The sequence below is a fragment of the Hakea prostrata genome, chromosome 7 (genome assembly GCF_041222555.1).
Source record: "Hakea prostrata isolate BN-2017 chromosome 7, UWA_Hpros_2, whole genome shotgun sequence".
NCBI lineage: Eukaryota > Viridiplantae > Streptophyta > Magnoliopsida > Proteales > Proteaceae > Hakea > Hakea prostrata.
In genome coordinates, this window is record NC_142606.1 from 10637194 (window position 1) to 10664176 (window position 26983).

A 26983-nucleotide genomic window follows, 5' to 3' on the forward strand; every position below is an offset into this window, starting at 1 on the left:
TTCCCTTAAATTTTCATCTGTAGGGGCTACCAAACATTATAGCAAACCATTTGAAATTTAATCCTACCACATCTCCATAATACACCTTAAAATTTCACCTACGATTGAAATCATCAAAGCACTGACAAATGAAAGATCTAAGAGCTGCAGGTCACTCCTTACTGCATTATGAAATTGCTCTGCTTCCATTATAAGACATTAAACATTTAGACCTTGATTATAATATCATATCTTTATTCCTCTGCACTGAAACTAAAACAATTTTCATCCACCAATTTATGGGGTTTCACCTACAAATAATTTCTCTGTTTTCTTATCCTAAAAGGTCAGATTCAAATCCATTCAGCCAACGAAGCTCCATTGTTAATAGATGATAGAATTCTCTCACTTACGACACTAAGGACTGGCTCATGCTGTACTGATAGGATTTACAATGGGTCCACCTGAAACATCTATTCTTGCATACTAATGACTCGAGAAATCAAACTGCTGCAATCTATCAAGCATGAAAATGAAAAATTAAATTCATCAAACAGATCCAACCAGCATTGAAAGATAGCAGTTTACCATTGTTTGGAAATCTTCAGGGGAGTGTGCGATCGATTCTGCCCTAACCAGCAGCGATCACTGTATTTCTGGCACTGGTGGACCTTCACTGCTCTTCCTACTCTGGTTGGGAATGGCGAAGAAGCGTCTGGTAGAGGGCCCACGGAGAGAGAAAAAAAATTTCCATTCTCAACTGCAGAGAGAAGGGCAGATGGCAATGTTCTAGGGTTTAAGAATCCGGAACGTTTATGACCCGATAAAAAAGGAATTCGGAACGAAACGAAGTTAGTTTCCTAGGGTTTAAGAATCCGGAATCGGTCGAATCGCCAGGAAGTCGATTCCGATTCGAATCCGCCTGCGTCGGTGAGATCTAGTCAAAAGTCTCAAAGTCACTTTTAGAAAGCGCCATCAGGCATCAACATCTAACTGAGTTTGAATCGAATCCCTTTTTAAGTAATCTTTCTTTTGACTCAATAACTTGGTTAATCCTATTCCGCCTTGAGGAATTAGGACAGCAAGTTATGGTCGATTTGCTGGAAGCTATTCAGAACCTTCTAGAGGGGCCTTCTTGTGTTTGCTCCCAAAAGGAGGAGTTGATGTGAGTGAGAAGATCCTACATCAGAAGAGAGAGCAAGAGAGTCTCCATGAAGAGAACCCAAAGAAGAACCTTGAAGCCATTCATTGAAGCAATCAAGCATCATTTTCAGTGAGATTTTTCAACCATCATGTTCCAAACAGTATTTAAATCAAAAAGAGACAACATAGGTTGTAGGTAATTCATTATTTGTATTCTCTCACTATAGACTAAAGGTGTTTGATAAATTGCCTCAATTATGTATGCCTGCTGAGGATTTGCTTGTTTGTCAACTTTACTTGGAAGGGAAAAGGTTAGTGTGGGGAACCAAATTTCATGTCCTCTAATATTTCACTTTTCATTCAGAACTGTGAAAGCTAGGGTTGAACACCTTTTCCTGGACTAGTAGGGGCTTTGGTGCTCTTAGTAGTAGATGCTACAAAACTTGTATATTGTGCATTACACTATATCTGTTCTGATTGTGACTATTTAGAGCCCTTTTGGTATCAAATTTCATTCTCATTTTTGGACAATTTTTCATTTTGTGTTTGTGTTTGGTATCAATATGGAACCTACTTATATTTTAAAAGAAAATTAAAAAATTTCATAATCTTTTTAAAGGTCCATGATACGTAACAAGCTGCAATAAAAAAACCAAAATAATGTGTATAAAATTTATAAATTATGATACAAAGAGAAAGCATGAACCGAATAAACTTGTAAACTTGTAAACTCACGTGTAAGTGTAACCCTTAACAAGAAGTGCCCCTGTTGTTCCTACATCTCTCTGACTTCACAAATCTTCTATTGTTGGACCCTTTAGCAAGAAGAAGAAAAGGACAACTATTGCAAGTCTATAACAAAATCAAGCCGCTCTTTTTGGGCACTGTAACTGGTGTATTTAATCTTTGAGACCTCTAAACAGAAATCCTTATATCAAGAGAACTGGTGGAATTTTAGAGAAATCTGGTTCCTTTTCAATCTTCTTTGGTTGTTGTAACTGAGGGATGGAAGATGAAGACTGAGTTTGGTTATGGCGTGGGAACTCAGATAACATTTGAACCACCTCTCTCATGGTGGGGCGTTCTACACTGTTCTCTTGAACGCATAGCATGGCAATGAAGAAGACGTGCATTGATTCATCTTGTGGAACGTCAATTAATCTTGGGTCGATGATCCGGGTAACTTCTTCTTTGCAGTGGTTAGTTGATCTCTTAGCCCATTGGACTATGTCGACACCATCTCCGAAGTCACCAACCGGACGACGACCAGTAACGAGTTCCAAGAGGACAACTCCAAAGCTGTACACATCACTCTTCTCATCCACCTTGAGGGTGTATGCATATTCTGTATTTGTCAGGAAAGAATAATTGTTAGTCATCATGAGAGACGAGATTTGGCATAAAATAGTGATTAGGGACCACTAAGTGGTGGCACATAATTAGGAAGATTGCATTAAGAGATTAATCCAATGTGGAGGACCACATCAAGGGGCTATGAGAAACAAAATAAATTAACATATCTTGTCCTAGAAAATCTGCACAAGGCCCTAAAAATATACTTAGCACCCAACAAATTTGATTGAGATATTGGACCAGATATATCATTGACCAAATAATCTGCTCGGGTAATGGTCAACCTTCAGAATGGTCCATCATGAAGAAAACACCAAGAACAGAGTTAAGGGAAGAGAGTAATGTACATACCAGGAGCAATGTAGCCATAGGAGCCTGCAATTGCTGACATGCATTCCGAGGCACCACCATCCATCAAGAACTTGGCAAGCCCAAAATCTGCAACATGGGCTTCAAAGCTTGCATTCAAGAGAATGTTGTTGGACTTGACATCTCTGTGAACAATCAGAGGAGAACAGTCATGGTGAAGATAACACAGTCCCTTTGAAGCTTCAATGGCTATTTTATATCTCAAATCCCAACTCAAGAATCCACCTTTCTTCCCGTGCAGGGCTTCACCTAAGCTTCCATTTCTCATGTATTCATAAACCAACAAGTTAGTCTCAGAATTCGAACAGAACGCCAACAATCTCACAATGTTCCGATGTCGGATATTGCCTAGCGTCCGAATCTCAGCTCTAAACCCATGATCATGGTTGGTATTACCAAATCCAAGCAGCTTCTTTACGGCAATTTCCTGACCATTGGGCATTTTTCCAAGATAAACAATCCCAGCTCCTCCTCTTCCTATCATATTACAGTCCTTCGTGCATTCCAGTACATCTGAGACAGTGAATTCTAGCTTCTGGAATGCAGTCATCTTCCACTTACATGAACCACGTCTCCTGTATGATCTGGCCTTTATAATTGCCGCAGTGGCAAAGACAAGGGAGCAGATTAGTAATCCAAGAAAAAAGATTAACCTGAAACTCCCAGGAGCTTTTCCAGGTTTGATAAAGAATGTTGTGAAATTGCATGGATTGTTCAGGAGAGGACCACAGAGCCGGGGATTGCCCGCATAAGATGAGGCATTGAAGAATGTGAATTGACCAGATTCAGGTAGCTTACCAGAGAGATCATTGAAGGAGAAGTCAGCGGAAGTTAGGCTCTTCATGGTCCCAATTGACTTTGGTATTGTCTGATTAAGGTGGTTCCTTGATAAATTCAAGTAATTCAGAATCCTAATGTTGGATATGTCAGGTGGGATGATTCCAGAGAGGTTGTTTTGGCTGAGGTCTAGGTAAGTAAGTTGGGAACAGTTTCCAATCTCCGGTGGGATTCCACTGGAAAATGAATTTCTGCTGAGATCAAGCTTAAGTATATGATGGAGATCCCCAATTGAAGGAGGGATTGGGCCTGAGATTTGGTTTCCACCAAGAAGGAGGATTTGGAGGGAAGAGAAATTTGAAATGGAGAAGGGTAAATACCCTGAGAGGAGATTGTTTGATAGGTTCAACTCACCCAATTTTGCTGGCTCTGAGCTGCTGTTGCTATTCTCTGCTAGACTTCCAGACAGAATATTGTTGTGGAGCTCTAGTAAGTTGAGCTCAGGTAAGTAAATGAAGCCTTCAGGAATGCTACCATTTAAGTAATTCTGCCCCAGTCTTACTCTCACAAGGCTCCAGCACCTCCCTAGACCCACTGGGATTGGTCCAAAGAGAAAATTCTTCAGGAGAATCAGTATTTTGAGCTGATTAAAAGAACATAAGCCTTCGGGGATTGTGCCGGTTAGCTTATTCGAGGATAGATCAAGCACTTGAAGCCTACCATTTTGACCAAGTCTCTCAGGGATCACACCAGTAAAATTGTTCTTCCATAGCCCCAGAGTATCCAAATTCGGCAAGTCAGCTACAAAATCTGGGATAGATCCATGTAATCTGTTCATGAACAGGTTTAGAAGCCTCATCTTTCTCAGATTCGCAAGCTCAAATGGGATCTCACCAGTTAGGCCATTGGTTGAAAGATCAAGATTTACTAAACTTGTCAAGTTGCCCAACTGTTTCGGAATTGAGCCTGATAAGAGATTGATATGTAGAAAGAGAGTGTCAAGTGATTTTAAATTCCCCAGCTGGTGAGGAATTATCCCATCCAACTCGCAGCTTGAGAGATCCAACTGAACTAAGTTAACCAAATTGCCGAGTTCCACCGGAATCCCACCTTCAAAAACGTTGTAATACCCCAAGTAAAGCTCCTTCAAGTTTGTAAGATTGCCCAACTCACCTGGAATCCTCCCACGAAGATCGTTTCCAGCAAGTGACAAATACTCCAATTCGATCAAAGTACCATATGCAGGCGGAATTTCCCCAAAGAAGAAGTTTCCACCGAAGTCCAAATACTTGATTTTCTTTAAACTCAGAACCCCAAGTGGCAGAGGAGCGGTGAAGTTGTTATTGTAAGCGTCAAACACCTCCAAATTTGCCAAGCTAGAATAGTCCCAGTCGAGGCTGCCACTGAACTGATTGACTGAGATGTTGAGCCACCGAAGACTTGTTAAGTTCCCAATCTCAATGTTGCCTGTGAAGTTGTTTCCAGCGAAAGAAAGGTTAACCAACCTATCAAGACCAGAAATCAATGGTGAAACAGACCCAGAGAGATTCAGGTCTGTTAAATCAACTGCAACAACCCGATCATCAGAACATCGTATTCCTGACCACTGGCATACTGAGCTTGGATTCGAGGCATCCCAATTGCTTAATGCTGGATTGGGGAACTCAAATCCTTGCTTCAGTGAAGCTAGTATCAGAGCATCACTGATGAGAGAAGCAGAAACAGAGGAAACCAGAAGGGACAACAGAGTCAGGGCAATTAAGGGAAGCATTCTTTTGAGAGAAACTCAGGTGAAAAGCAGGTTTTCAACAGTTAGGTTCAGAACTTGAAAAGATTAGCTGTGTCACTGCTATACTGGGTAAGGATTTATCAGAACAGGAAGGGACAGGAAAGGGAATCTTAGGAACTTTAGGTGTATGCAGGTTCAGAAGATCAAGCATCTTCAAAGGGGAACTTCACATTCAAGGAAGGAGAGGAACTTCACTTTCACTGCTTCTCTAGAAATGGAGGCAAGTATGAAGGAGGAGGAGAAATAGAAGAGAAGCTTGAAGTTACTTGCTATATAAGTGGCCAGCTTGTTACTCTCCCTGCTCATATTGGGCTCCTTTAAGCTAAGCTCGAGGAAAAGCAGGGGAAGGAAAAAGGCAAATAAGATTTTTAAATTTCAATTAGAAAAAACCGTTGGCTTATAAAAAGTTTACGAATAGGCTGAAAAGCAATTAAAGTGATTCTCTCGATGACAAGAATACCCTTTAAAACCATAAAGACCACCCATTCACTTTTTGATGATATGACGAAGATACCCTTTTCGTTGACTAATAGTTGACTGAAATATCCTCCAGCTCAGTGACATACAGGTAAATAAACTCTACAAGGGTAGTTAGTCTTGGAAATTAAAATCTAAGCACATACATATATATCCCATAATTCTTACCCCAAAAAAAAAAACATATATATCCCAGAAGAGGGTATTTATGTCATTTTGGCAGCCAAAGTTATAAAATCTGAGTTTCATATCCTTTTTATTTTCTAGAAGTTTTTCCTCTTCTTTTTTGATGGCTTACATAACTTTCTTTGGTGAGAATGAAAACTCCTGCTTAGTGTTCTTAGAATAAGAGATGTCATACACCCTAAGAGACTCATCAACACAACCTAGAGATCCAAACCCGAAACTCTCCCCATTGGATAGGAATCAGATATTTGAATTTCGATAGCCTAACTCTTTGGTGTATGAAATATCAATTGAATCTTGGAGCAAATTGGAAAATTATCGGTTATAGGTTTGATATATCGGTTTTGAATCTACTCCGTTCCGTTCGTTATATTAATTGTTGAGAATAAAAAAAAAATGATAAAAAAATTATTGATCAAATTATTTAAGAAAAGCTTGTTGTCACTACAAAATGGTGGTGAGATTAAATATATGGTAAGCATAAATATGTTTAATGCAAGGAAAACTGAGTGAAGCTTTTTCCCTGCTTTATTCCTTATCCTTCCTTGCCCTACAGGAATGGGACCAACTGTCCCCTTTTTTGGTATTTGAGCTTTAAGGGAAGAGAGAATGGTCTTAAAGAGAGGGCTCTAAAGTAAAGGCTTAGAGCCCTTCAATTCAAAAGAAGTAGCAAAAGAAAAACTCATCTCAATCACATGAAAAAGAGTGCTCTTGGATGTTATACTTAAAACCTTGAACTTGATCAAATAAAATTAGTTGGAACATCTCTTTCTCTACCCTTCTTCAAATCTTCAAAGTTGCTTTTCTTTCTGTGATTGATGCCCCAGGGGCCATGCATTAAGCTTGCCGTTCAAGTCCCTTTGAAGGGTTACAATCTTGTTGGGCTGTCTTTTTTAGGTGTTTTTGAAACCCTATTTATGTGTTCCCACCTTTTTTTTCCTAACATGTTTTTCAGAAGTAGACACTCACAGATGATCTGGGACATCCATAAGGGTTAAAAAGCGAGTCCAAAGCAAATATAGAGGTGGTAACATCAAGGTTGCTTTGTGGGTTCAAAGAAGGCCTTTAAACAAAGGCAGTGGCTTCTACTTTGGGTCCCAGAGGCAATAAGAAGTTGATGAAGACACAGAAGGGGTTTTTTTAATTGAACTTTAGTCTCAAATTCTATGTTTTCCCCTCCAGGGTTTTTTATAAACATCATGCTAACCTCACTTTGTTTCAATTAAAAAAGAACTGGTGCCTGTGAAAATTGTATTGTTTATGTGCCTCTCCTACCAACAAAGTAGGGTAGATGGTGATTATTTGTTTAAGCAATAATTTGACCAATTTGGTCAAGCATGTTACTAAAATAAGAAATTTGCTAAGATGCATTTTCAAATCATCTCATACATATTCACATAAGAAAGGCAAACTCAGTATCGAGGGCTTTTGCACAAGCAAAGTTTGAGAAGACAATTTTCCTACACAGTCTTGTCGCAAGAATTTTACTGAAAGACCGTTCCGATTGCTTTCACTATATGTACATATCACTAATCTCTATGGTTGCAATCAAACCCACAACTTATATTATTTGAATTACCTGCAAATCAAACTGTTATTAACTTGAAGAAGACCTTTTTACATGAGACACCTTTCCTTTGGGTCTAGTCTTGTCACAATTCCTCAAAATCAGCAAACCTGACCAACTAGATGAGATAATGACCAACCATTAAGGCATTAGCTTTAAACACAGCGAGCTGGACATGCATGCTTTGTTTTCTTTTCGTTTATTTGTTTTTTGCTGGTCAGTTGGGGTTACCAAAGCCACATTCCTTGACAAAGATGTGCTAGCAAAAGCCCTTTATTTCTTTCTTTCGACTCATTTATACTGTATTCCTTACTTTGGGTAGCTTTTATTACATCTTCCTTCCTTTCTACTTTGAGAACCACTATTGCTTTATCTCTTCCATTAGATCATGAAAGAAAGATGGAGTGGACGGAAGGGAAGGAAGAAAAAGGAAAAGACAAAAAGAGATAAAGAGAACAGTAGTGTTAAAGAGATGAAGAAAGCAAAATATAAGCATCTAGCCACACATCCTTTAACTGCTTCTGGAGCTGCCCAGAAAGCTTTGTTTCAAGATGGCTTGGCTGGATGGTTTGGCTTATGAGACAAGCAATTATCTTTAGAAGGTGCTAATGGTCCTCCCTGCTTGCTGCTTGTAGTGACTTGTTTGAAAAAAGCACTTGCAGAGATTGCAGAAGTAAAGCAAACCCAGAACTATTCTCCCTCTCTCTTTTGGTAATCTGAAATCATTAAAGAATTGAGAAGCAAATTGAAGGCACACCTCCCTAGTATGATGGCATGACTTGTTAGGTTTCTCAAACAAAATAAAGCTCATAGACCCACTTACACTTTGATTACCTTTTTTCTTTTCATTTGTTTGAATAGTAAGTGTTTCTGGAGGGCACCCATTAAACCTTTAACCAAACATTCATCACTTCTTAAAAGTCCCAAATCTACACATGATTGGAAAAAAGACAAGTCCCATGGAAATTAGTGAAAGCTGTAGAGATTTGTCTTTGGTGTTCTATTGAAATTTCATGCAGCGACTCAAGTGACAAATCCCATGGAAATGAGTGAAAGCTGTAGAGATTTGTCTCTATTCATCTCTTAAAAATTTCATGCAGGGCTATGGGAGTGGTTTAAGAGAATGTTTTGGGATGAGATCAAGAATTTCTGGGGATGAAATGTGAGTAGAAAAAGAAGATCATAATTACTTGGTTTTAGTGCTTGTTGTGTTCCATTATCAATGATTTTTTAAAGGGTCCAATAAAGGAAAGTGCATTCTCTCTGGGATTTAACTGGGTTTCAAACGAGATTGCAATTGCATCAGAAGATAATGGGAATTGAAGAACTTTGTCTGATCTTGTAGCTCCTTTCGGCATTATGACTTGCTTTTAGAGATTGTCTCAGCCGATCATATCAAATCAAAATTAATTTTTATCCTATGATGATCTTTTCTTGTATCCATGTATCCAAAGAGGTGTTGGCTTATCTTTTCGTGCCATTAACACATTATCTTCAAAGACATACGACACTTAATTAATGTTTCCTTATTAATGAATTGATCACATCAAAGATAGCTTAATTATATGATGACAAAAGCAATGAGACAACTCTCTTACCATTAGGGATTCAAAATCATAAATTGGGATTCAAAGTCAGAAATTTACAAATGGTAGAGGAATAGAGGATGATAAGAGAGAGAGAGAGAGAGAGAGAGAGAGTGGCCAAGTTGAAGGAGCAAGAGAAAAGAAAATTTCTTATATTTTTGGCCAGTTTTTTCTTTTTTTTTTTTTTTTGGGGGGGTTAAGTTCTTCTCTTGTGTTATTTTTTGGTTCATGGTAGAGCATCAATGGGTCAGGTTGGATCAAGTCAGCCTAAACCCAATTATACTTAAGAAATTTAACTCAAATCCTAAATCCAAAAGCCCTATTCAACCTTGTCAAGGTTTGAGAAATTCGAAGCCTAAATCCTACCTTGTAAGGGTTTTCTTAAGCTTGACCTGACTTGAATTACCTTGACCTATCCCTAATTTTAACTTTGTAAACAAAACAATATGCATTAGTTACTGGCACAGGGGAGATATGTATTCTTAACCTCTTAATTATGAAGTATTGGTGTTTTGCCCTGAAGACTAAATTAACATAAACCCTATCTGACCCTATCATGACTAATTATTTTGTAACTCAAATCTATCGTTTTGGTAAAAAGTCAAACTAAGCTCAAGCTAGGCTTAAGGGGTTAGCTAGGCCATGGGCCGCTGGAATTTTATTGACGCTTCTACTGCATAAGACACATATGGAGCAAAATAAGCATCCCAACCCCGATAAACTACAATAATGATTATGTGATTAATGTTGTCATGTAGATAAACTCTGCATATACACAAGGTTCATGCTTCTCCTCAAGAAAAATTTGCCCTAATTTTTTCTCCAACGTGTGTTTATGTGAGATAAATCTACCCACTTGTGTAGAGTATGTCCCCCTGTGACATTACCAATTGACCTACTTTTTGGAGTCATTACCTGACTAGGAGTGGAAATCCAAGTCACAGTGATGTGTATATAAGTAGTCTCAAAGGTACCATAATCATTCATGACCCAACATTTTGTATCTACTCAATTGAGCATATATTCACTTCCCTCCCTAGCTAAATTATTGCATATCCATCATGTATGACTAACCCTTTTCTTGAAAATGTATAGAAAACTTTAAAGTAATCAACCTTGATCACAGCCATTGTCATTTTTCTTTTTAGAAAGCTTATGCAACTGGGACATCTTCCACATTAAAGTACTCTTTTGTATTTTACAACATTTATCCTTTAACACCATTAGAGCAAATCCTCACATTATTTGGTCAATTGACTCTCTTTTAGTCTTTCATATCCCACAGGATTTAGTGTATTAAAGGAGGGGAGGGGGCGATAATGTTGACTGCTTTGTATAAATTTATCTATCTATATATTCTATAAAAGAAAGCTATGGGTTGCTTTTGTATAGATTCTTCTATAACTTTTTGCTTCATAATGGTGGAACCCATATTGATACAATCTCTTCTATTATGGTCATATGGGTCTCTTCCATGTGGACTGGTTTATAAACAATACCATCTTCTATTTCCATTATTAGTGTAATAGTGAGTTTGTAGAAAACCTTCTCCGATAAATACTCGCACACTTCTTTAGATAGTGTAATGTGTAATAATGTTCACTATGACTAATTTCTCTTTTCTGTGTGCAAATATCAAAATCATTTAACGGTTCAAGTCTTCCATGACTTGCAAGGGAGGATGTTGTTTGTTTCCAAATTTTGTGGACGACTCATGGGATAACATGACAAACAAGGAAGATAGGGGTTGCATTACTTGGGATCAACCGAGAACTTTGTTGCAGCACAATGCAAATAGGGACATGGTAGTTTGGCCATTACTATGGAACTTGAAGTTAAGAGAGATGGATTGTTACTAGGGAGTTTTTGGGTTTCTCAAATTTACAAACCAACTCGGATTGCAAGCCGGCAGTTCTTGCCCTACAATGTTTCTCCTTTTCTTTAGATTGGATGTGTAATTGTCTGGTTCAAGAGATTGTTAGGTTAATTCCTGCTTTTAATTTTGTTCATTTCGGTTATGTTCCTAAGACTTCTAATATCCTAGCTGATTTTTTGGATAAGGGAGTTTGTTGTCTCTCATTGACTCAGTCATGGTGGAGCATCCCACCAATGTTTATGGTTGATTCTTTTTTGTTATTATCCAGGTCTCATGGCTTAAATAGTTATATTTAATGAAGTATTTTTAGTATCTATCCCAAAAAAAAATTGGACAAATTACATATAGACCCCATGGATTTACAATCAATTATATCTACTACTCCTTGAAAAGAAAAAAAATCAATTACCAATTCTCCTTTATTGTTAATAATTGGATTGGGTGATGATGTCACCACTAAATAAAAATTCAAAAGCCCAATTTTACCCTTCTTTGTTCAAGCATTTTTCATAATAGCAAAATTAACTCTAAGATTAAATGACTAAAATGCCTTAAAATTTTACTAAAGAAGCGGGTGAAATAATTTATTCTTCACCCATCTCTTTCCTTGACCCTACCGAAAATCAGCCACCAGTCACACCCTATAGGAAAACCACTGCCATGTAAATAGATTTCATGTAGGGTGGGGCTCATGGATGATTTTTCAACAAGGTTAAGGAAAGAGATGAGTGAAAAGAAAATCTCTTGTCTAACTTCTTCAATAATTTTTTAAGGCATTATATCCATTTAATATTTGAATTAAATTTGTTGTTATGAGAAATGCCTGAACAAAGAATAGTAAAATTGGCCTTTTGAAATTTTATTTAGTAGTGACGGCATCACCTAATCCAATTCTTAACAACAATGGGGCATGTGTAATTGAATTTTTTTTTTCAATGATAGCAAATGTAATTGATTGTAAATTTAGAGGGTGTATATGTAATTTTTTCAACAAATTTTACTTGTACACTTCAACTAATCCTCACGGGAGCTCATATATGGGGCTCCAAGAGAATTTGAACTCTTAATTGGATGGGCTCAATAATTTTTTAGATTTTTGGGGGTAAAGAGATGGACCCAAAACTACGATGTCATCCATTTAAGCCCATCTCTGGTTTTCGTTTTCGTTAAAAGCCCATCTCTGTTTTCTGTTGCACTTCTGTTGGCATGAGATGGGATGAGAGTCAGCGCTTGGGCTAACTAACCTTCACACCAAGAACAATTGGGCCTTACCCCATCAAAATGAATACCCAGCTATCTCTAGGCCCACAACACACTTGGAGTTTGATTAAATCCGGTTGGACCAAGCGGTTTGGTACCCTATTGTCATCAGGGGTGCCAATGGGCCGGTTTGGCCAGGCAGGCTTGAACCCTAGCCCTACTCTAGGTACTAAAATTGCAACCCAAGCTATACCCAATTTTATCAGCGTTTAAAAATCCCAAACCCTAAACCCGATCTTGATGGACCTGACCCACCCAGCCCACCACGATTAACCTTTATATTGAACCTACGACCTCTTCGTTGAAGGTTGTTGGGCTAACCAAGAAACATTGCACTAGTATACTATTATAGTATTAAATTTAAGTTTCAAGTGTGACTTTAATTAAATTAAACCAACATAAGGTTGTGTTGGTCCAAGGGCTAAAGCCGAACACGATCCAACCTTTGTTAGAGCTTATTATTTCGTAACCCAAGTCCACTATTTGAGTTGAAAAAATGGGGTTGGGATAGGACCATGCTCAAAGCGGGTTGCTAGGTTGAGTGAACAGGGTTTTATTGACACCTCTACTTAAGGATGTCAATGGCATAGTTTGGGGTGGCATTGGGTTGAAAAACACAAAGCCCAAACACAACCCATTTGTAAAATAATGGTTTTGATTTTGTGCGATTTGAATTTGAGTTGGCTAACGGTTTGTGTTGATGGTTTGGAATTGGGTTAGAACAATTTTGAGACCATTACAAAATATTATTATGCACTCTCGATAATACAAAAATTAAGCAAAAACTATAGAGTAGTTGAAGCAAAATGTATTTGATGACACTCAGTGTAAGTTAAACTTGAAATATACCAAGGCTTGTTTGGTTACATGAATCTAGGGATTTGAAATTAAATGATATTTCATATCTATAGATTTATGGTTCAAATAATTAATTGTTTGGTTAGTCTCAAATCTATTGAAGTTTTTAGAATTATGTTGGGTTACTCAATGAATCCGTAAATTTCATCCATTTTATACTTAAGTTGGAATCAATGGATTTCACCCAATATCCAATAATGGTTTAATTCACATTTTTTAGCAAAAAAGTGAAATTCCTAGATTTAATGAATCCAATGATATTTTACAACCAAAAAGGTATAAATATGTGATTTACGAATCTAAAGATTTGAAATCCCTAAATTAAGATAACCAAACACGCCTAGAGAAATGAAATTCAAAATTGAACCTATGGATGTTTCATAAATGTCTTAGTTTTTTCTTTTTTCTTTTTTCGATAGTGAGAAATTTTATATATATATATATATAAAACTAATGAACTTAGTAAAACCATTCCACTAAAACCTCTTCAAAACTATACCTTTAGTAGAACTAACAGGCTAATAGGCCGCACACGAGCTGGTCCAAACCAGCCCAAATCGTTTGAGCTTTGCCCTCCTCAGCCCAAATACAATCTATCAAGAATCCGGTTTGATCCGCTTCGGACTATAACCGGTCGATTCGGTTTGATTTATAAGAGTTAATGTTACAAATTGTCACCCTACCTCATTCTATTGGAGTCTAGGGTTTCTCAAAATATCGACTTAAGAAGCCGCTATCCTTTCACAGAACTTAATCATGGCCGTTCATTCCCAGTTAAATGCAGATGATGGTTAGGGTTTCTGTTATAGGGTAGAAGTGAGCATCTCGAGCTCGTTGCTGCTGAGAGCTGTGCTAGTTGCGGTCGAGGTAATATTTTTCATTTCCCCTATCGATAGTAGATCCATTATTTGAGCATTCTAACATGCAGAGGAGCTTGGGATCGCTCAGAATCTTGTTATTCGAAGAGGGGCGTCTGCACGATTTGAGCTTTCTGGATTGCTTAGAAGTTTCAGATCCATTTTTTGATTCATTTATTCTTTCCTTTGTTATTTAAGCTTTTCTTAATGCTTGATGATGCTTGATCTATGTTCAGTATTTAGCGTCGTATTCTTCGCAATGGAAAATTTCGATGGATGATTCGCTTAAAAGAAAAATGCTATTTGAGTATTTTGTTGAATTGGTTTTTGAATTCGTCTGTTATTTGGCTGGGGATCCTTATTTACAGATGATGAGGGAAAAACCGTACTACTTTTATTTTTGATTTGTCGGCAGTAGTCGCTTAGTTTGAGCATTCACAGAATTGAATTTGTTGGAGATCTTGCAGAAATTAAAATTGATCATGTAAACATTGAATCTACACCTTCTCTGACGATGGTAGTAGGAATGATTGCCCTAAAACAACATATTATGATCAAGGCTGGAGTCTCAAAAAGGGCTTTTTCATCAAAACCCATGTTAGGTTTTGAAAAGGAAAACCAGAGAGCCCCGAGAATTGGCATAATTTATGCCATAGGCCTTTGGTCAGGGAACATTTCTCATCAGATGTTGGAGTTGGTGTTACATTCTAATGTTTTCTGGTCGATGTTTTGCTTTCCCCTTTACCCGTCCCCTTGCTCCCCTTAACCGATCCACTTTTCCCCATCCTTTTTTTTTTATAATAATTTTTGTTGTTGTTCACTGTGTTTGTGAAATGGGCAGGACTTTGAGTCACTGTTTTCGTCCTTGTTTCTTTTCTTTCTTATATGGTTGTTTGAACAGCAGAAAAGGTGGACTATATAGTATTTAGGTTTAACGATGGGACTCGTGCTTTCTCTTCATTGATATATTTGATAAATGAACCACCAGTTCACCCTCTTCCTTTTCTCTCAAAGTTATGCAACCATTCATATACCCTTGAATCAAACTCTCTTTTGTATTATTCTATTAATTATGTTTTATATATTTTTATATTTGAGCTTTTGCTGTATTTCAATGTTTCCTTTTTCTTCTGCTAAGTAATCTTTACTGTTGTTCAATTGAAGTTGGGCACTTTACTGTTTCATGGTATTTCTCTTGTTCTTTACGGTTGGGATATTCCCCCCCCCCCCCCCCCCCAAAAAAAAAAAAAAAACTATTCACACAAATTGAAAAGAAAAAGAGGAAGAGTGAGAAATTCTAATTGTTGAGATTTGCAGTGTTTGATTTGAAGAGGAAGGAAGAATGTCACATCGCAAGTTTGAACACCCAAGGCATGGCTCTCTAGGGTTTCTTCCAAGAAAAAGAGCCTCTCGTCACAGAGGAAAAGGTTTATTTCTTATATTTTTTCCGTGGACTTGATTTCTGTTGCTTTTGGGTGAAAAACAAGTAGTGTAATACTCGATGGGCTTCACAAGTTTGGCATTATGACTTTATTTTGAGGATGTTATTGCAGCATATACATTTTTGTTGTGATGTTAATTGTTGTTTACTGGGGTGTGGTTGACAACATTCTCAATTGGAATCTTTGAAAACCAAAATGGCCAAAAATATGATTTGTGAACCTTAAAGGGTACACCTTGGCATCACTTTATGCTAGAATCTCAGAGTGCAAGCTAACCTATCAGTGCATTGTGTAGGCCAAGGCTGGCCCAAAACATTGGGGGTGTGGAAGACAGAAGCTTGGGTAGTTTATATTTTAATTGTGAAATTACATGATTTTCCTGTTGCCTTAATTGCATACCCAGAAAACTTCATTCCAGGGAAAAAAGACCCCTTTCCTTGTTCTAAAAACTAAAATTGCACAACATATTGTCAAATTAATTTGTTATCATTTACTTTTTGTTTATTAAGAAGTATCTCTGATACAAGGAACAGTTTTAGAATGTTCAGCCTTTTGTTTGTGCTTGTTCCTCCTGTCCTCCTGTCTTTCAATCTATGCTGAAGAAGTGTTGTGTTTCATTAGTTAATATAGTATGATATATACCTTAGGCCCTTAACCTGGTTAAGTTCTCAATCTTTGCCTAGATTATCAGTTGGATGTGGTTTATGACCCGAATGAAGTGTAGAATCCACTGATCTAATGATGTTTAGTGTACCCTATTCGATTTTTATGTGAATTTTTCACAGCAGGAGCTAGCTTGAATTTGAAAATTTGGGACTTTCTATGGGCTAAAGTCCTTTTTCCTGCATCTTCAATTTTAGCTTACTATTAATTAAAGAGGGATTGTGAAAAATATTTATTCTTCTTCAGCTCTGGCTAACTGCTTCCCTGATTTGATTCGAAGTTATCTTTTGAAGCAATCCCTAAATCCAGACACTGTTTGGTTTCATATATTGTTAACTAAGTTTGGCCCAAATCAGCTATCTGTCCGTTGGGTTGCTACATTGTAGTCATAATTTGGGTCCCAAGTCTGATTCTGTTGAAGTGATATGAAAGTCGGTACAAGTTGTGCAATGGTGGTTAGCTTTTTTTGAACAAGGTGCCACCCATATTTGTAACTTATATTCTTAATATGGTGGGTCCGTGCAGTGAAGTCTTTTCCAAGAGATGATCCAACAAAGCCTTGCAAGCTGACAGCTTTTCTGGGATACAAAGCTGGGATGACTCATATTGTCAGAGATGTTGATAAACCTGGATCAAGTATTTTCCTTATCCACTCTATTTAATTGACATTTACCTTGTTTTATGGGAAGTTCCTCATTTAATTGTTGCTGTGCCATAGAAGTATTTTGGTGTTCAAATTATTCGATCCAATTATTGCATTCATAATATGGATTTTATTTATTTATTATTTATTGATGTTGGCTCTGTGTTGTAGAGCTCCACAAGAAGGAAACATGTGAAGCTGTAACAGTGGTTGAAACACCTCCTATTATTGTTGTTGGAGTTGTTGGTTATGTGAAGACCCCTCGAGGTCTTCGTTCTCTGAACACTGTTTGGGCTCAGCATCTTAACGAGGAGGTTAAGAGGCGATTCTATAAAAACTGGTGCAAGTCAAAGAAGAAGGCATTCACTAAGTATTCAAAGAAGTATGAAACTGAAGATGGGAAGAAGGATATCCAAGCTCAGTTGGAGAAGATGAAAAAGTATTGTTCTGTCATTCGTGTTTTAGCTCATACCCAGGTATGTACATCATAGGTGTCTTCTCTTTAAACACGTACGTATGACAGTTGTTTGATTATTCTGGTTGGTGGTTTACAGATTAGGAAAATGAAAGGGCTGAAGCAGAAGAAGGCTCACCTTATGGAGATCCAGGTGAATGGTGGGGATGCTGCCCAAAAGGTTGATTTTGCATACAGCCTCTTTGAGAAACAGATCCCAGTTGATGCTGTATTCCAAAAGGATGAGATGATTGATATCATTGGAGTGACCAAAGGTAAGGGATATGAGGGTGTTGTGACTCGATGGGGTGTTACCCGCCTCCCTCGTAAGACACATCGAGGCCTGCGCAAAGTAGCTTGTATTGGGGCCTGGCATCCAGCTAGGGTCTCGTTTACTGTTGCTAGGGCTGGGCAAAATGGCTACCATCATCGTACAGAGATGAACAAGAAGATTTACAAGCTCGGGAAGGTGGGGGAAGAGTCGCACACTGCGGTTACTGAGTTTGACAGGTTAGATGTCTTTTGAAACAGTAAATTTTGATATATTGGAACACTTTTGCATTTCTACTTAAATTTTGGGTTTTGGAGGTTTGCATGTTCAATTGATTCTCTCAATTTCATTCTCTCGGTAACTAGGACTGAGAAGGGCATAACCCCAATTGGAGGCTTTCCCCATTATGGTATTGTGAAAGATGATTATTTGCTGCTAAAGGGTTGCTGTGTGGGTCCAAAGAAGCGTGTTGTGACACTGAGGCAGACGCTCAAAAAACAAACGTCCAGGCTTGCCATGGAGGAGATTAAGCTGAAGTTCATTGATACTTCGTCCAAGTTTGGCCATGGTCGATTCCAGACAACTGAGGAAAAGGCAAAATTCTATGGTCGTCTCAAGGCTTGAAACTACAGTGTCCGGAGGTTTTTCTAGAGATCTTGCTGTACAATCCCAGTTATGTGCTATTTTTCTTTTTTGGGTTGTAAGAATTCCCATTTATTTGCTTGCTGAGGCTTTTGACTTTATCAAAGAAATTTTGAATGGTATTTAGTTATTATTTTAGCCTTGTGGAACCTACTTTTAGAAGGATTCCTTCCATTTTGGTCAATTTCTATCTTCCGCTATTATTGCTTGGAGTGACTTATACCAAAGATCTCATAGGGTTTACCTTCCGAAGGTTAGATGGGAAAATCATATTTAAGTAATTGATTGGTTTGGAAAATTCTTGTTCTTGTGGGATGGGTCACTCCAAATTGATTAGCAGGTGGTCAAGTCAATGGGGCTTCTGCTTTTGCATGATAAAGTCTATGCTCATCAGAAAATTTCTTATAAAATATTTCCAAAGAATTGATCTGCAGGACCACTCGGCTAAAAACTGGAGTTCTGTAGGCACGCCTCTTTGGGTTGTATGACTTGTATCACTGTACGCACAAATTTAATGATGTCGATTATTCTGACCATTCGCTTGATTGACATAATTGCTGTGTATATTGAAGGCGGATTGAACGGATATGCTGAGTTGGGGAAGCCATCAAAAGGCTAGATGATCATGCAATTTTTACCAGAAAAACTCTCCCCGAATGCATGAGAATTCGCTTCCAATTTATAATCCAATCGTGAAATTCATTTAGTCGTCGATTTCATGATGTGATGCATGAGGTCAACTGATCCCAAGCAAAGTAACCATTGAAACTCGAGCGAATCTCTATAGCCATGCACATGAGAACTCTCTGCCAATTCATGATCCATACCTGACCTGTGATTAATTTTTATCCCGGATCTCAAGTTGTGATCCTCCAGGAAGGACGTTGCATGAAATCAGGTGATCCATGGCAAAGCTGTTATTAGAATCTCATGTAGATTCGGGATCCAGTACCCTTTCTCATTAAATTGGTTGGATTTCCACAAGAGAAGGCAAAACGCAAAATACCTAAATAGAGAAAGAACGCATGCGAACCCCTGAAGTTGAAAGACAGGTGACGCCAGAGAGAGAAAAACCCTAACTCCTAAAATGAAAAGAAAAAAATTAGGGTTCTTTGTCCCAGTGGTCCACAATGGTCCTAGCGGACCCCTCCATATCCTCCTTTTGCATCGTTTGGGGCCGGCTGAGCGGCGGGGCATAGCGGCACCTTCTCCTGGTGCATCTCATGTGCAGGTCACCCAGACCAAGCGCGCCTTGTTGTGGCGTAGACTTGAGAGTTCAACATACCACAAAGCAGAACACTAGGCAGCGTTGGGTGGTGGGTCTCAGTTGGTGGCACTCACGGAGCCTTGGAAGAAGCAAATCGATTCTTTATTTCTCCTCCTACTTTTGCCTTTAGTTTTATTTATAATTTATAATCGGTTTAATTTTCATTTCTTTATTTGGTTGCAGAGTTGCATAATGTAGGACCAAGGGAGAGTGGGGAATGAATGGAAATGGAGAACCTGATTAAAGAAAAGAAGAAAAAAAAAAAGGAGAGAGACAAAGCAATAAGCCAATGACTGGTGGAAGTATCCAAAAGCTCCAAGCAGATTGATTTTTTTTCTTTCTTTATTGATTTATTTATTTATTAATCCATAATAGTTCAATTAAGAACTTGGGTTGGTTTCGTTCACTTCGTTGTAGTTGATTCATGGTTGTGTATTGTGTGTTTATCAATTCATTCATTGTCTACTTCACGATAAAAGTCTTTTACGAAAACATCTTATTTTTGAATTCACTGAAACATTTCAGTGAATTTCTTTTTTGTTAACGTTCTTTTACTCTTTTTAACTTGCTTTTGAAATTTCTTAATCATCTTTGTACTTCCCAATACCAAGACTTTGAGGAAGAATGGTCTCAGCTGTAGTGAACCTTCTTGACTGAGTATTGAGAAAGTGAAAGTTTGCTTGTGTTGGACGAAAGAAATAAAGAAGAAAGAACTGTTCAACATCTTAAAGCCTCTTTGTCTCTTGGGGTAGTTTTCATTTTTGAGAATACATTTTAAAGAGAAAGGCATCATGATTCACTAGGCATAGGTAGATTCTAGTATGTTTCTTTCTTTTCTATTAGAAAGACATGGGTATCTTGGCAGGACAGTACACTAGCATTCTAAGTGTCAATTTCTTTCTTTCCTTGTGAAAAAAGGGTAGAAAAGAGAGAGACACATAGAATGCTTGCATATGATATATTGCTATCTCCCAGTTTTTTTTTTTTTAAATAATTTATCTTTTGTTTCAAAATATAATTGTTATATGCTTGATAATTAGCTTTCTAAATTAAGAATACCTAGATTATCATAGGTAGCTGAAAAAGAACCTATATAGGCATATCCATGATACATATTTGAAATTGAAGCTTTCAATATTATTGATTATATCTAGGTAGGAATCTCTTTTCTTTCTCAGACAGAGTGATTGTCAAGTTGACAAAACTACTCAAGGCATGCAGAGAAAAAAATAAAGCTTCTTCTTACCTTTCTTTCATCCTTTTCTTCTTTTATCATCAAACTTTTTGTCATTTTATCTTGTAATAATTGCTTCTACCATGATTGGGTTTTGAAGCAAACGGTTTTCACTTAATGGTTCGGGGTTGGAGAGGGAGAGAGAGAACCAACTTTTGCCGATTAGGATTTTGATTATTCTTTCATTTCATAGCATAGTCAATCTCATAAAGAAATGGGGGTTTTATTAACCAGACATTTTGATCATGGAAGAATTCTGAGCTAGCAGTTTTTGATCAGATCAAATTCTGGTTGGTCCTCAACCCTTTTAGCTCTTCTGGTGGTTCTTCTCCTTTACCCCACTACATTGTTCTCCTTAATCATGATAGTTCTGGCAATGCATATCTGTGAGATACTCACCTTCATTATTTTTTAACTTGTTATGTCATCCAGTTGTTTTTTAATTGAATGTTAGTTGAAGCATCATCCAATTTGAACTATATTTAGAAATGTATGATTCAACCTGCTGCAGCTTTATTTTACTACTTCTTTGGAAACTTTGTTCCCTTTTTCATGTAGTGGGAGATCATGCAGTATGGTACTGTCTTTTCCACAATACCTAAAATTGTCTGAAAGATCATGCTTTGAACAGAATCTGAAATGAGAGGTTTGAGATTACCGATGTGTCCTGTTATTTTGGTTTCCCTTTCTCTTTCTTTTCTTATTCAAGGAATGTGATTCTTTAAGTTGGACAAAAAGATTACAGACAAGATAACATTTTGATTTCCAAATATCTTTCTTTTCAGCTTTCACCATATGTAGCCTTGTCTTATGCATGATCATCACAAAAAAAATACTTGAGTAATATTCGGTTGTAGTAAGGCTACTGTATAAACTATTACTGGGGAAAATGTGGATGATGAGGTGGTGTCTATTCCTACCGTGGTGGTTAAGCTAAAAGTGAGCATTGAAACACAAATGGTCCCTGCTTCCAACATCAGAGAACAACAACCAAACAACTTAATTGTCTCCTCTGAAGGATAGGTTATTTCATGGTATGTTTGTTTATGATATATGGTTTTGTTTGATTGTTTGACAAATGAAGCCAAGGGTTTTGTTTTATGGATTAATTTGAAAATTAACAAATAGGAAAGGAGATTATAGAGACCTTGATTTCACTTTCATGGGTTTCTGGGTTTGTTAGGATGTCTATTGTTGTGTCAAATCTTGGGATGCTTCCCAGTGATGGCTGACCTGGAGGTCCAGATTTATATGAGCACTCATATCTGATGATGCTATTGTCTCAAAATTCTTTGTGGAGATCAAGTTTTTGACTCTGATGTTACATTTCATTCATCCTTCCAAGTATTTTTAGAAACTGGAGTTCTACCCCATGGCATCTTAGTTGTCAAGGAGTGGAGACTATAAAGTTTGGAAGTTACAGGTACATTCTTCCTCCAACTAGTGAACTTGACTCTTGGTTTTCTAATTACGTTGTTAACTCATTTCTGTCTGGCTCCTTCAGTAACTCTTAGCTACTGAAGTAAAGACTAAAACAGAGGCTAGAACTCCCACAGGAGCAAATCAGGAAAATTTGTCTTTACAACAGCTTTGAAGACCTGATGAGGTTGGAAAGAAAACTTTCCGGCTGAATTACTAGTTCAAACTCGTCTTACAATTTTTTTGATGAATAAATGATAGATTATGTAAAGAATTATACAGCAGCTGTAATTGGTCCTTTTTAAGTTATTCTTTTATAATGTTGTCTCTTTCTTCAAGTATGCGATTGTAATTCTTATACCCTGTTCTTGGATTGTATCTTGCAATGCTATGGTTGGCATTTATATCGGTACCTTACTGATTTCATTTGGCATCTCCATCTTCTTTTCTTTCTTAGTGCGTAAATGCAGAAATATGTTTAGTTCTTAATGAATTGCATCAGGATTCAGTTTCAGTTTGTCTCTTCTTATAGTCTGAAAATGTTCATAACAGGTTTGTTATTACTATTAAAAATGCAAAATTTCTGAATTGATGAAATATTAAGTATGTGGATTTATTGTTAACTATCTTGCTTTCTGGGGTTATGTTGTAGGTAGTGGCTAGCCAGCAACCGCAGATGAAGCAGGACTTTCAGTCATCACAAAATTAAGAAGCTATCAAGATTCCATTCCAGTTGTATAGCATTGTTCCTGTGCAATTTATCTCATTCATCGGGGCTTTTGTTAACTGTAGCTTTTTTCTTATAAAAAACATATTTTTCCAGAAGACAGTTTTATTCTCATAACCATGAACGAGTTAAGTCCAGTGAGATCGAAGGAGTGGAATATCTATGCCAACTCTGGTCCAAACCAAACTCAGAAAGGAGCAGACAAGGATACATCATTGAAGGACTATGGGAGTACATTAAATGCCATCTCTTTTGGTTTTGTTGCTACAGCAATTTTAGTCTCGATGTTTCTAATCATGGCCATCTTCGAACATTTATTGAGGCCAAAACCTCCTTTCTCATCATCTCAAGATATGGCTGATGGGTCCTTGGAATCAGGTCATATGCAGGATCCAATGCAAGTAACTGAGAAACTTGGAACTTCACATCCGGTATGTATTTATTTCCCATATCATCTACCAGTTTATTTGTTACCTGAAGCTCCATTTACTGATTTCTTTCCAACGTCAATCATTCATATTCTGAGCTGATCATCTTAATGAGTATGGTTTGGTTGGGGTTACAGATGTCTGCATCATATTCATCAGACTTCTCAGTGTTGATGCCTGGCCGACATTGTCCCACTTTCATTGCGAAACCAGCACCTCTCCCTTGCTCAAGGGAGAAGATACAGTGGCCTCCTCATGATCAAGGTTTTGTTCCTCCATAGCTGCTTCTTTAAATACATGGAAGTATCAGTCTGGCTGGATGTAGTCATTACACTCTTCCAAGTTATTGATTTCTCTCGCTGATTGTTTATCTATCTTTGTATTAGATCCTTTATTTTCTTCTTCTTAATCTTTGTCTGAGGCTTTGCACAGGCCTCTACTGTACTTGTCTGAACCTGAAGGTCTCTTCACTTGGACAAAGCACCAACAGGTTTTAGGTTGGTTTTGTTCTCACCAGGGAACCATAAAGAGCAGTCTTCTTCCCCTTCCCCCTCCCCCTCCCCCTCCTTGATTTGCATTCTGGTCATTCCATTTCATTATTGTTATTACAAGCCTAAAGCATCTGAAGCCTCTATTATCTATACAAGATTTACTAAGTTCATTCAATTTCTCATCATTATTCTCACCTCACCACTTCCCAGGTTATACAATGAACTATCCTTGTGTTGATGTTATGTTAACTAGAGCTGGGGCTGTTTGGGGGGAATTTTTTTTTTATAAATTTCACATATATCACAGATTCACATAGAAGTTAAAGCTATTGAGTTAAAATCTAACAAATCATAAGAGCCATTTCTCAGTCCTCTCATTCTGGGAATAGCACACAGCTGCGTGATGGCACTATAGCACACAGTATCCAGGATCTTCTCCTGAACCAAATAAAATGTGAAAATTGGTAACCCTTGCCAAAAGACTAGGCTGTCAGACTATGCAGGTATGGTTGAAACTGATATCCGACTGAAGTGGGCTCACATTCACAAACTAATCAAATCGTTTTGCACGAAGAAAAAAAAGAGGAAGAAGAAGCAAAAAATAAAAAAAGAAAAGAAAAGAAGCCCCACTCCACTGTGTTGCTACATCTTTAAGGCCTTTACATCCATAATGACAGATTGATATATGAGGGATTTGTGGAATAAACTCAAAACTGAGAAACAGAGAATGGGAAACTGGTATGTTGGTTAAGGAAGGGGAATTAAGCAATCAACCCAAATTGGATCCAATAACTATAATAGAGACTAACCCAGGTTCCTTCATCTACAATCTTCTTTCTTACAAATTTGTTTTTCTGTATGATAATTCTTACAAATTGATATTCCATTTGAGAAAGTTGAACCTCCCAACTAATGTGAATCAGGTCCCAAAGCCCCAACTCTATTTATTACTGGCCACTTAGTGGGTTAGCTCCTGCTGTCGCAATTGCGTGACCACCTAACCAATTTAGCTTGGATTTGCAGGTTCATCATTTTCTAAGGGTGATTCATTCTGACAACTGATGCTTCACCCAGCAATTGTCCAGCTAAGGGAGAAATATTACTTCAAATTGCTTTTGCTATTTTGAAATGAGCAGCAATCACACGCAAATAATACATTACAGCGTGCCATAGAAATAAAAAGAAAACGGAAAAGAGAAGAATACGATACAAACTATTTCAATCTTCAACCGAAAAGCACTACCATCAATCACTCGGAGGCTCCATTTTGCCTTTCTAACTTCTCTGCGCTGCACAGGTGCCTGCACTTTAAACACATGCTCCAGAAAGCACTGCTAAGATGACCCCATCGGTCCACTTCTCCTGGCCTTTTATCTGCTTGTTATTGTCTGGGTTTCTTCATTCTATTCCTTTCTCAGTCAGAAGCTCGCAATCCATGTGGTGTTTAGTGTTTAGTCCTTTAAAGCTAAAGGTAACTGTTGAGGACCTTTTGGTTTCAAATCGGTTGGGGTTGGGTTCAATTTAGAACCAGAGTCATGGCTGGGTTTGTGAAAATATAAAACCTGCTACTCCCTATTTGATTTAGAACATCACTTGGGTATACTCAGATAACTCAAGATTATCCATCTGATGTTCAAAATGCAGGGAGCTTTGGAATGGGGCAATTGACTTTACATATATCAAGAAGATAATCAATCCTCTCTCAGTTCATAACTCATCTGTTCACCCTGTACAAAGATGTATGTTGTCTGGATAGGGTAGAGCTGAAATAGCAATAACATAAGTTGAAAAAGGTAGAAATTTTGATTATTAATTTAAATGATATTGCCACTGTTGGTAAGGAAGAAGTTCTTACTTTCAGATAGCTTGATAATTTCTTCTTCAAGGAGATGAATCTTTTTCAGATTTCTCTATTAATACGATACAATACGATACTACTGACTATACATATTAATACGTCTCTCTATTGAATTTTATTAAAATACATTAATCAGTACGACACAATCTCGAACTAGACGATATATCTCTTAAAATCACCAGACAAATATGATATTCAATACCTATACTTTAAACATTGGCCTCAATCATTAGCATTGTGGGAAAAATTACATTTGAACTTAACACCTTGTCCAAGCTCCAATGCCTTGTTTTCCATCAAAACAAATTGACAGTACAAATCCCACATTCCATAGGAAATCTTTCATCCCTTGAGCACATACTTTGACTTTGACATGAAACAGTTTTACTGAGAAATTAAGCTGGTGACTTGAATTTTGTGAACACATTACATTGACCAATTGTACTAGTTTAAGAGATTTGCAACTTGAGTACAATCAATTTCAATTTGGTGGTGTGGTCCCTTCCTTCATACCAAACTTGTCAACCCAGTTGAAATGGCTCTCACTGCCACTGGGTTTCAATCAAAATATCTGGAGACATGCCGGGGGGCTTAGGAAACCTAGTAAATCTACAATTCTTGTGTCTGTTTGTTTTGGTAACTCACTAGAAGGAAATATTCTGACTTCACTTGGGAAACTTCCAATGCTAAATAAGCTCCATTTAAATGGGAACAAGTTAACAGGGAGAGTCCCTTCTTCTCTTGATTTAAGGAAGATGGCAATCCTCAAGGTCTCAAGCTACTAGTCGTCGTATGTGGTTGTTCGGGCACCTTGTGTCCAATTCTTATAATATTTATTTTGTCATCTACAAGAGAAGAAGAGAGAGGAAGGAACCCAATTTGCCTTCAACAGGGAGATATCATTTCAAGATCTCTAATGCCTAACTGCTTAAAGCCGGATTTTGAGATTTAAAAAAAAATAAAATCTGTCACGTCATCACTTAACTAACGGAGTGAGGGACACTTTTTTTTTTTTTTTTTTTTGGGACAAGAATAAAAATGCATAAATCATTATTTCCAAAAAATATACGTATAAATCTGACACCCTAAATCCAAAAAAAGTTTATTTGGAATGCCGTGAATCTGGGTTTAGGGTTTAAAGCCTTCATATATTTTTGAGTCAAAAGTCATCAAGGTCTACTGAGCCATAGCTTTGTTAGTTTTTTACAAAACTAGTTGGTCGAAAAGGTGAAATGGGACAATAATGTCAACTCTCGTTATCGATCGAGTTTGATTTTTCTGAAGATTACCCATTTCATCAGCCAATGATCTTCAACCCCCGTTTCATACGTTTCTCTCTTGGTGGATTTACCAAGTTGCATGATAAG

At 37.5% G+C, this 26983-nt stretch overlaps 3 protein-coding genes across 9 annotated transcripts; 2 read left to right on the plus strand and 1 right to left on the minus strand.

Annotated features, from left to right (window-relative positions):
• Positions 1 to 1522: 1522 nt before the first annotated feature.
• LOC149009680 (uncharacterized) lies at positions 1523 to 5684 on the minus strand. The gene is made up of 2 exons (XM_089163476.1): positions 2827 to 5684; positions 1523 to 2467 (listed from the first exon to the last, which is right to left on the minus strand). The coding sequence occupies exons 1-2, from the start codon at positions 5390 to 5392 to the stop codon at positions 2052 to 2054; spliced, it is 2982 nt and encodes a 993-aa protein (XP_089019602.1). The 5' UTR covers positions 5393 to 5684; the 3' UTR covers positions 1523 to 2051.
• Positions 5685 to 13976: 8292 nt separating this feature from the next.
• On the plus strand, positions 13977 to 18330 carry LOC149009681 (large ribosomal subunit protein uL3y). Its single transcript, XM_089161042.1, has 6 exons — positions 13977 to 14087; positions 15395 to 15504; positions 16708 to 16818; positions 16997 to 17301; positions 17380 to 17789; positions 17916 to 18330. Exons 2-6 carry the CDS (start codon positions 15420 to 15422, stop codon positions 18172 to 18174), a joined length of 1170 nt encoding a protein of 389 aa, XP_089017168.1. The 5' UTR covers positions 13977 to 14087; positions 15395 to 15419; the 3' UTR covers positions 18175 to 18330.
• A 768-nt stretch (positions 18331 to 19098) lies between these two features.
• Positions 19099 to 25195, plus strand: LOC149009682 (multidrug resistance protein). Of its 7 annotated transcripts, none has more exons than XM_089161049.1 (4): positions 19099 to 20983; positions 22765 to 23270; positions 23405 to 23531; positions 24782 to 25195. In XM_089161049.1, exons 2-4 carry the CDS (start codon positions 22959 to 22961, stop codon positions 24811 to 24813), a joined length of 471 nt encoding a protein of 156 aa, XP_089017175.1. In that variant the 5' UTR covers positions 19099 to 20983; positions 22765 to 22958; the 3' UTR covers positions 24814 to 25195. The 7 variants fall into 7 exon arrangements, with proteins under 7 accessions (XP_089017175.1, XP_089017174.1, XP_089017173.1 ...); XM_089161048.1 differs by lacking the exon at positions 19099 to 20983 and adding an exon at positions 20991 to 21727; XM_089161047.1 differs by lacking the exon at positions 19099 to 20983 and having other exon boundaries at positions 21734 to 22847; positions 22936 to 23270.
• The last annotated feature ends 1788 nt before the right edge of the window (positions 25196 to 26983 follow it).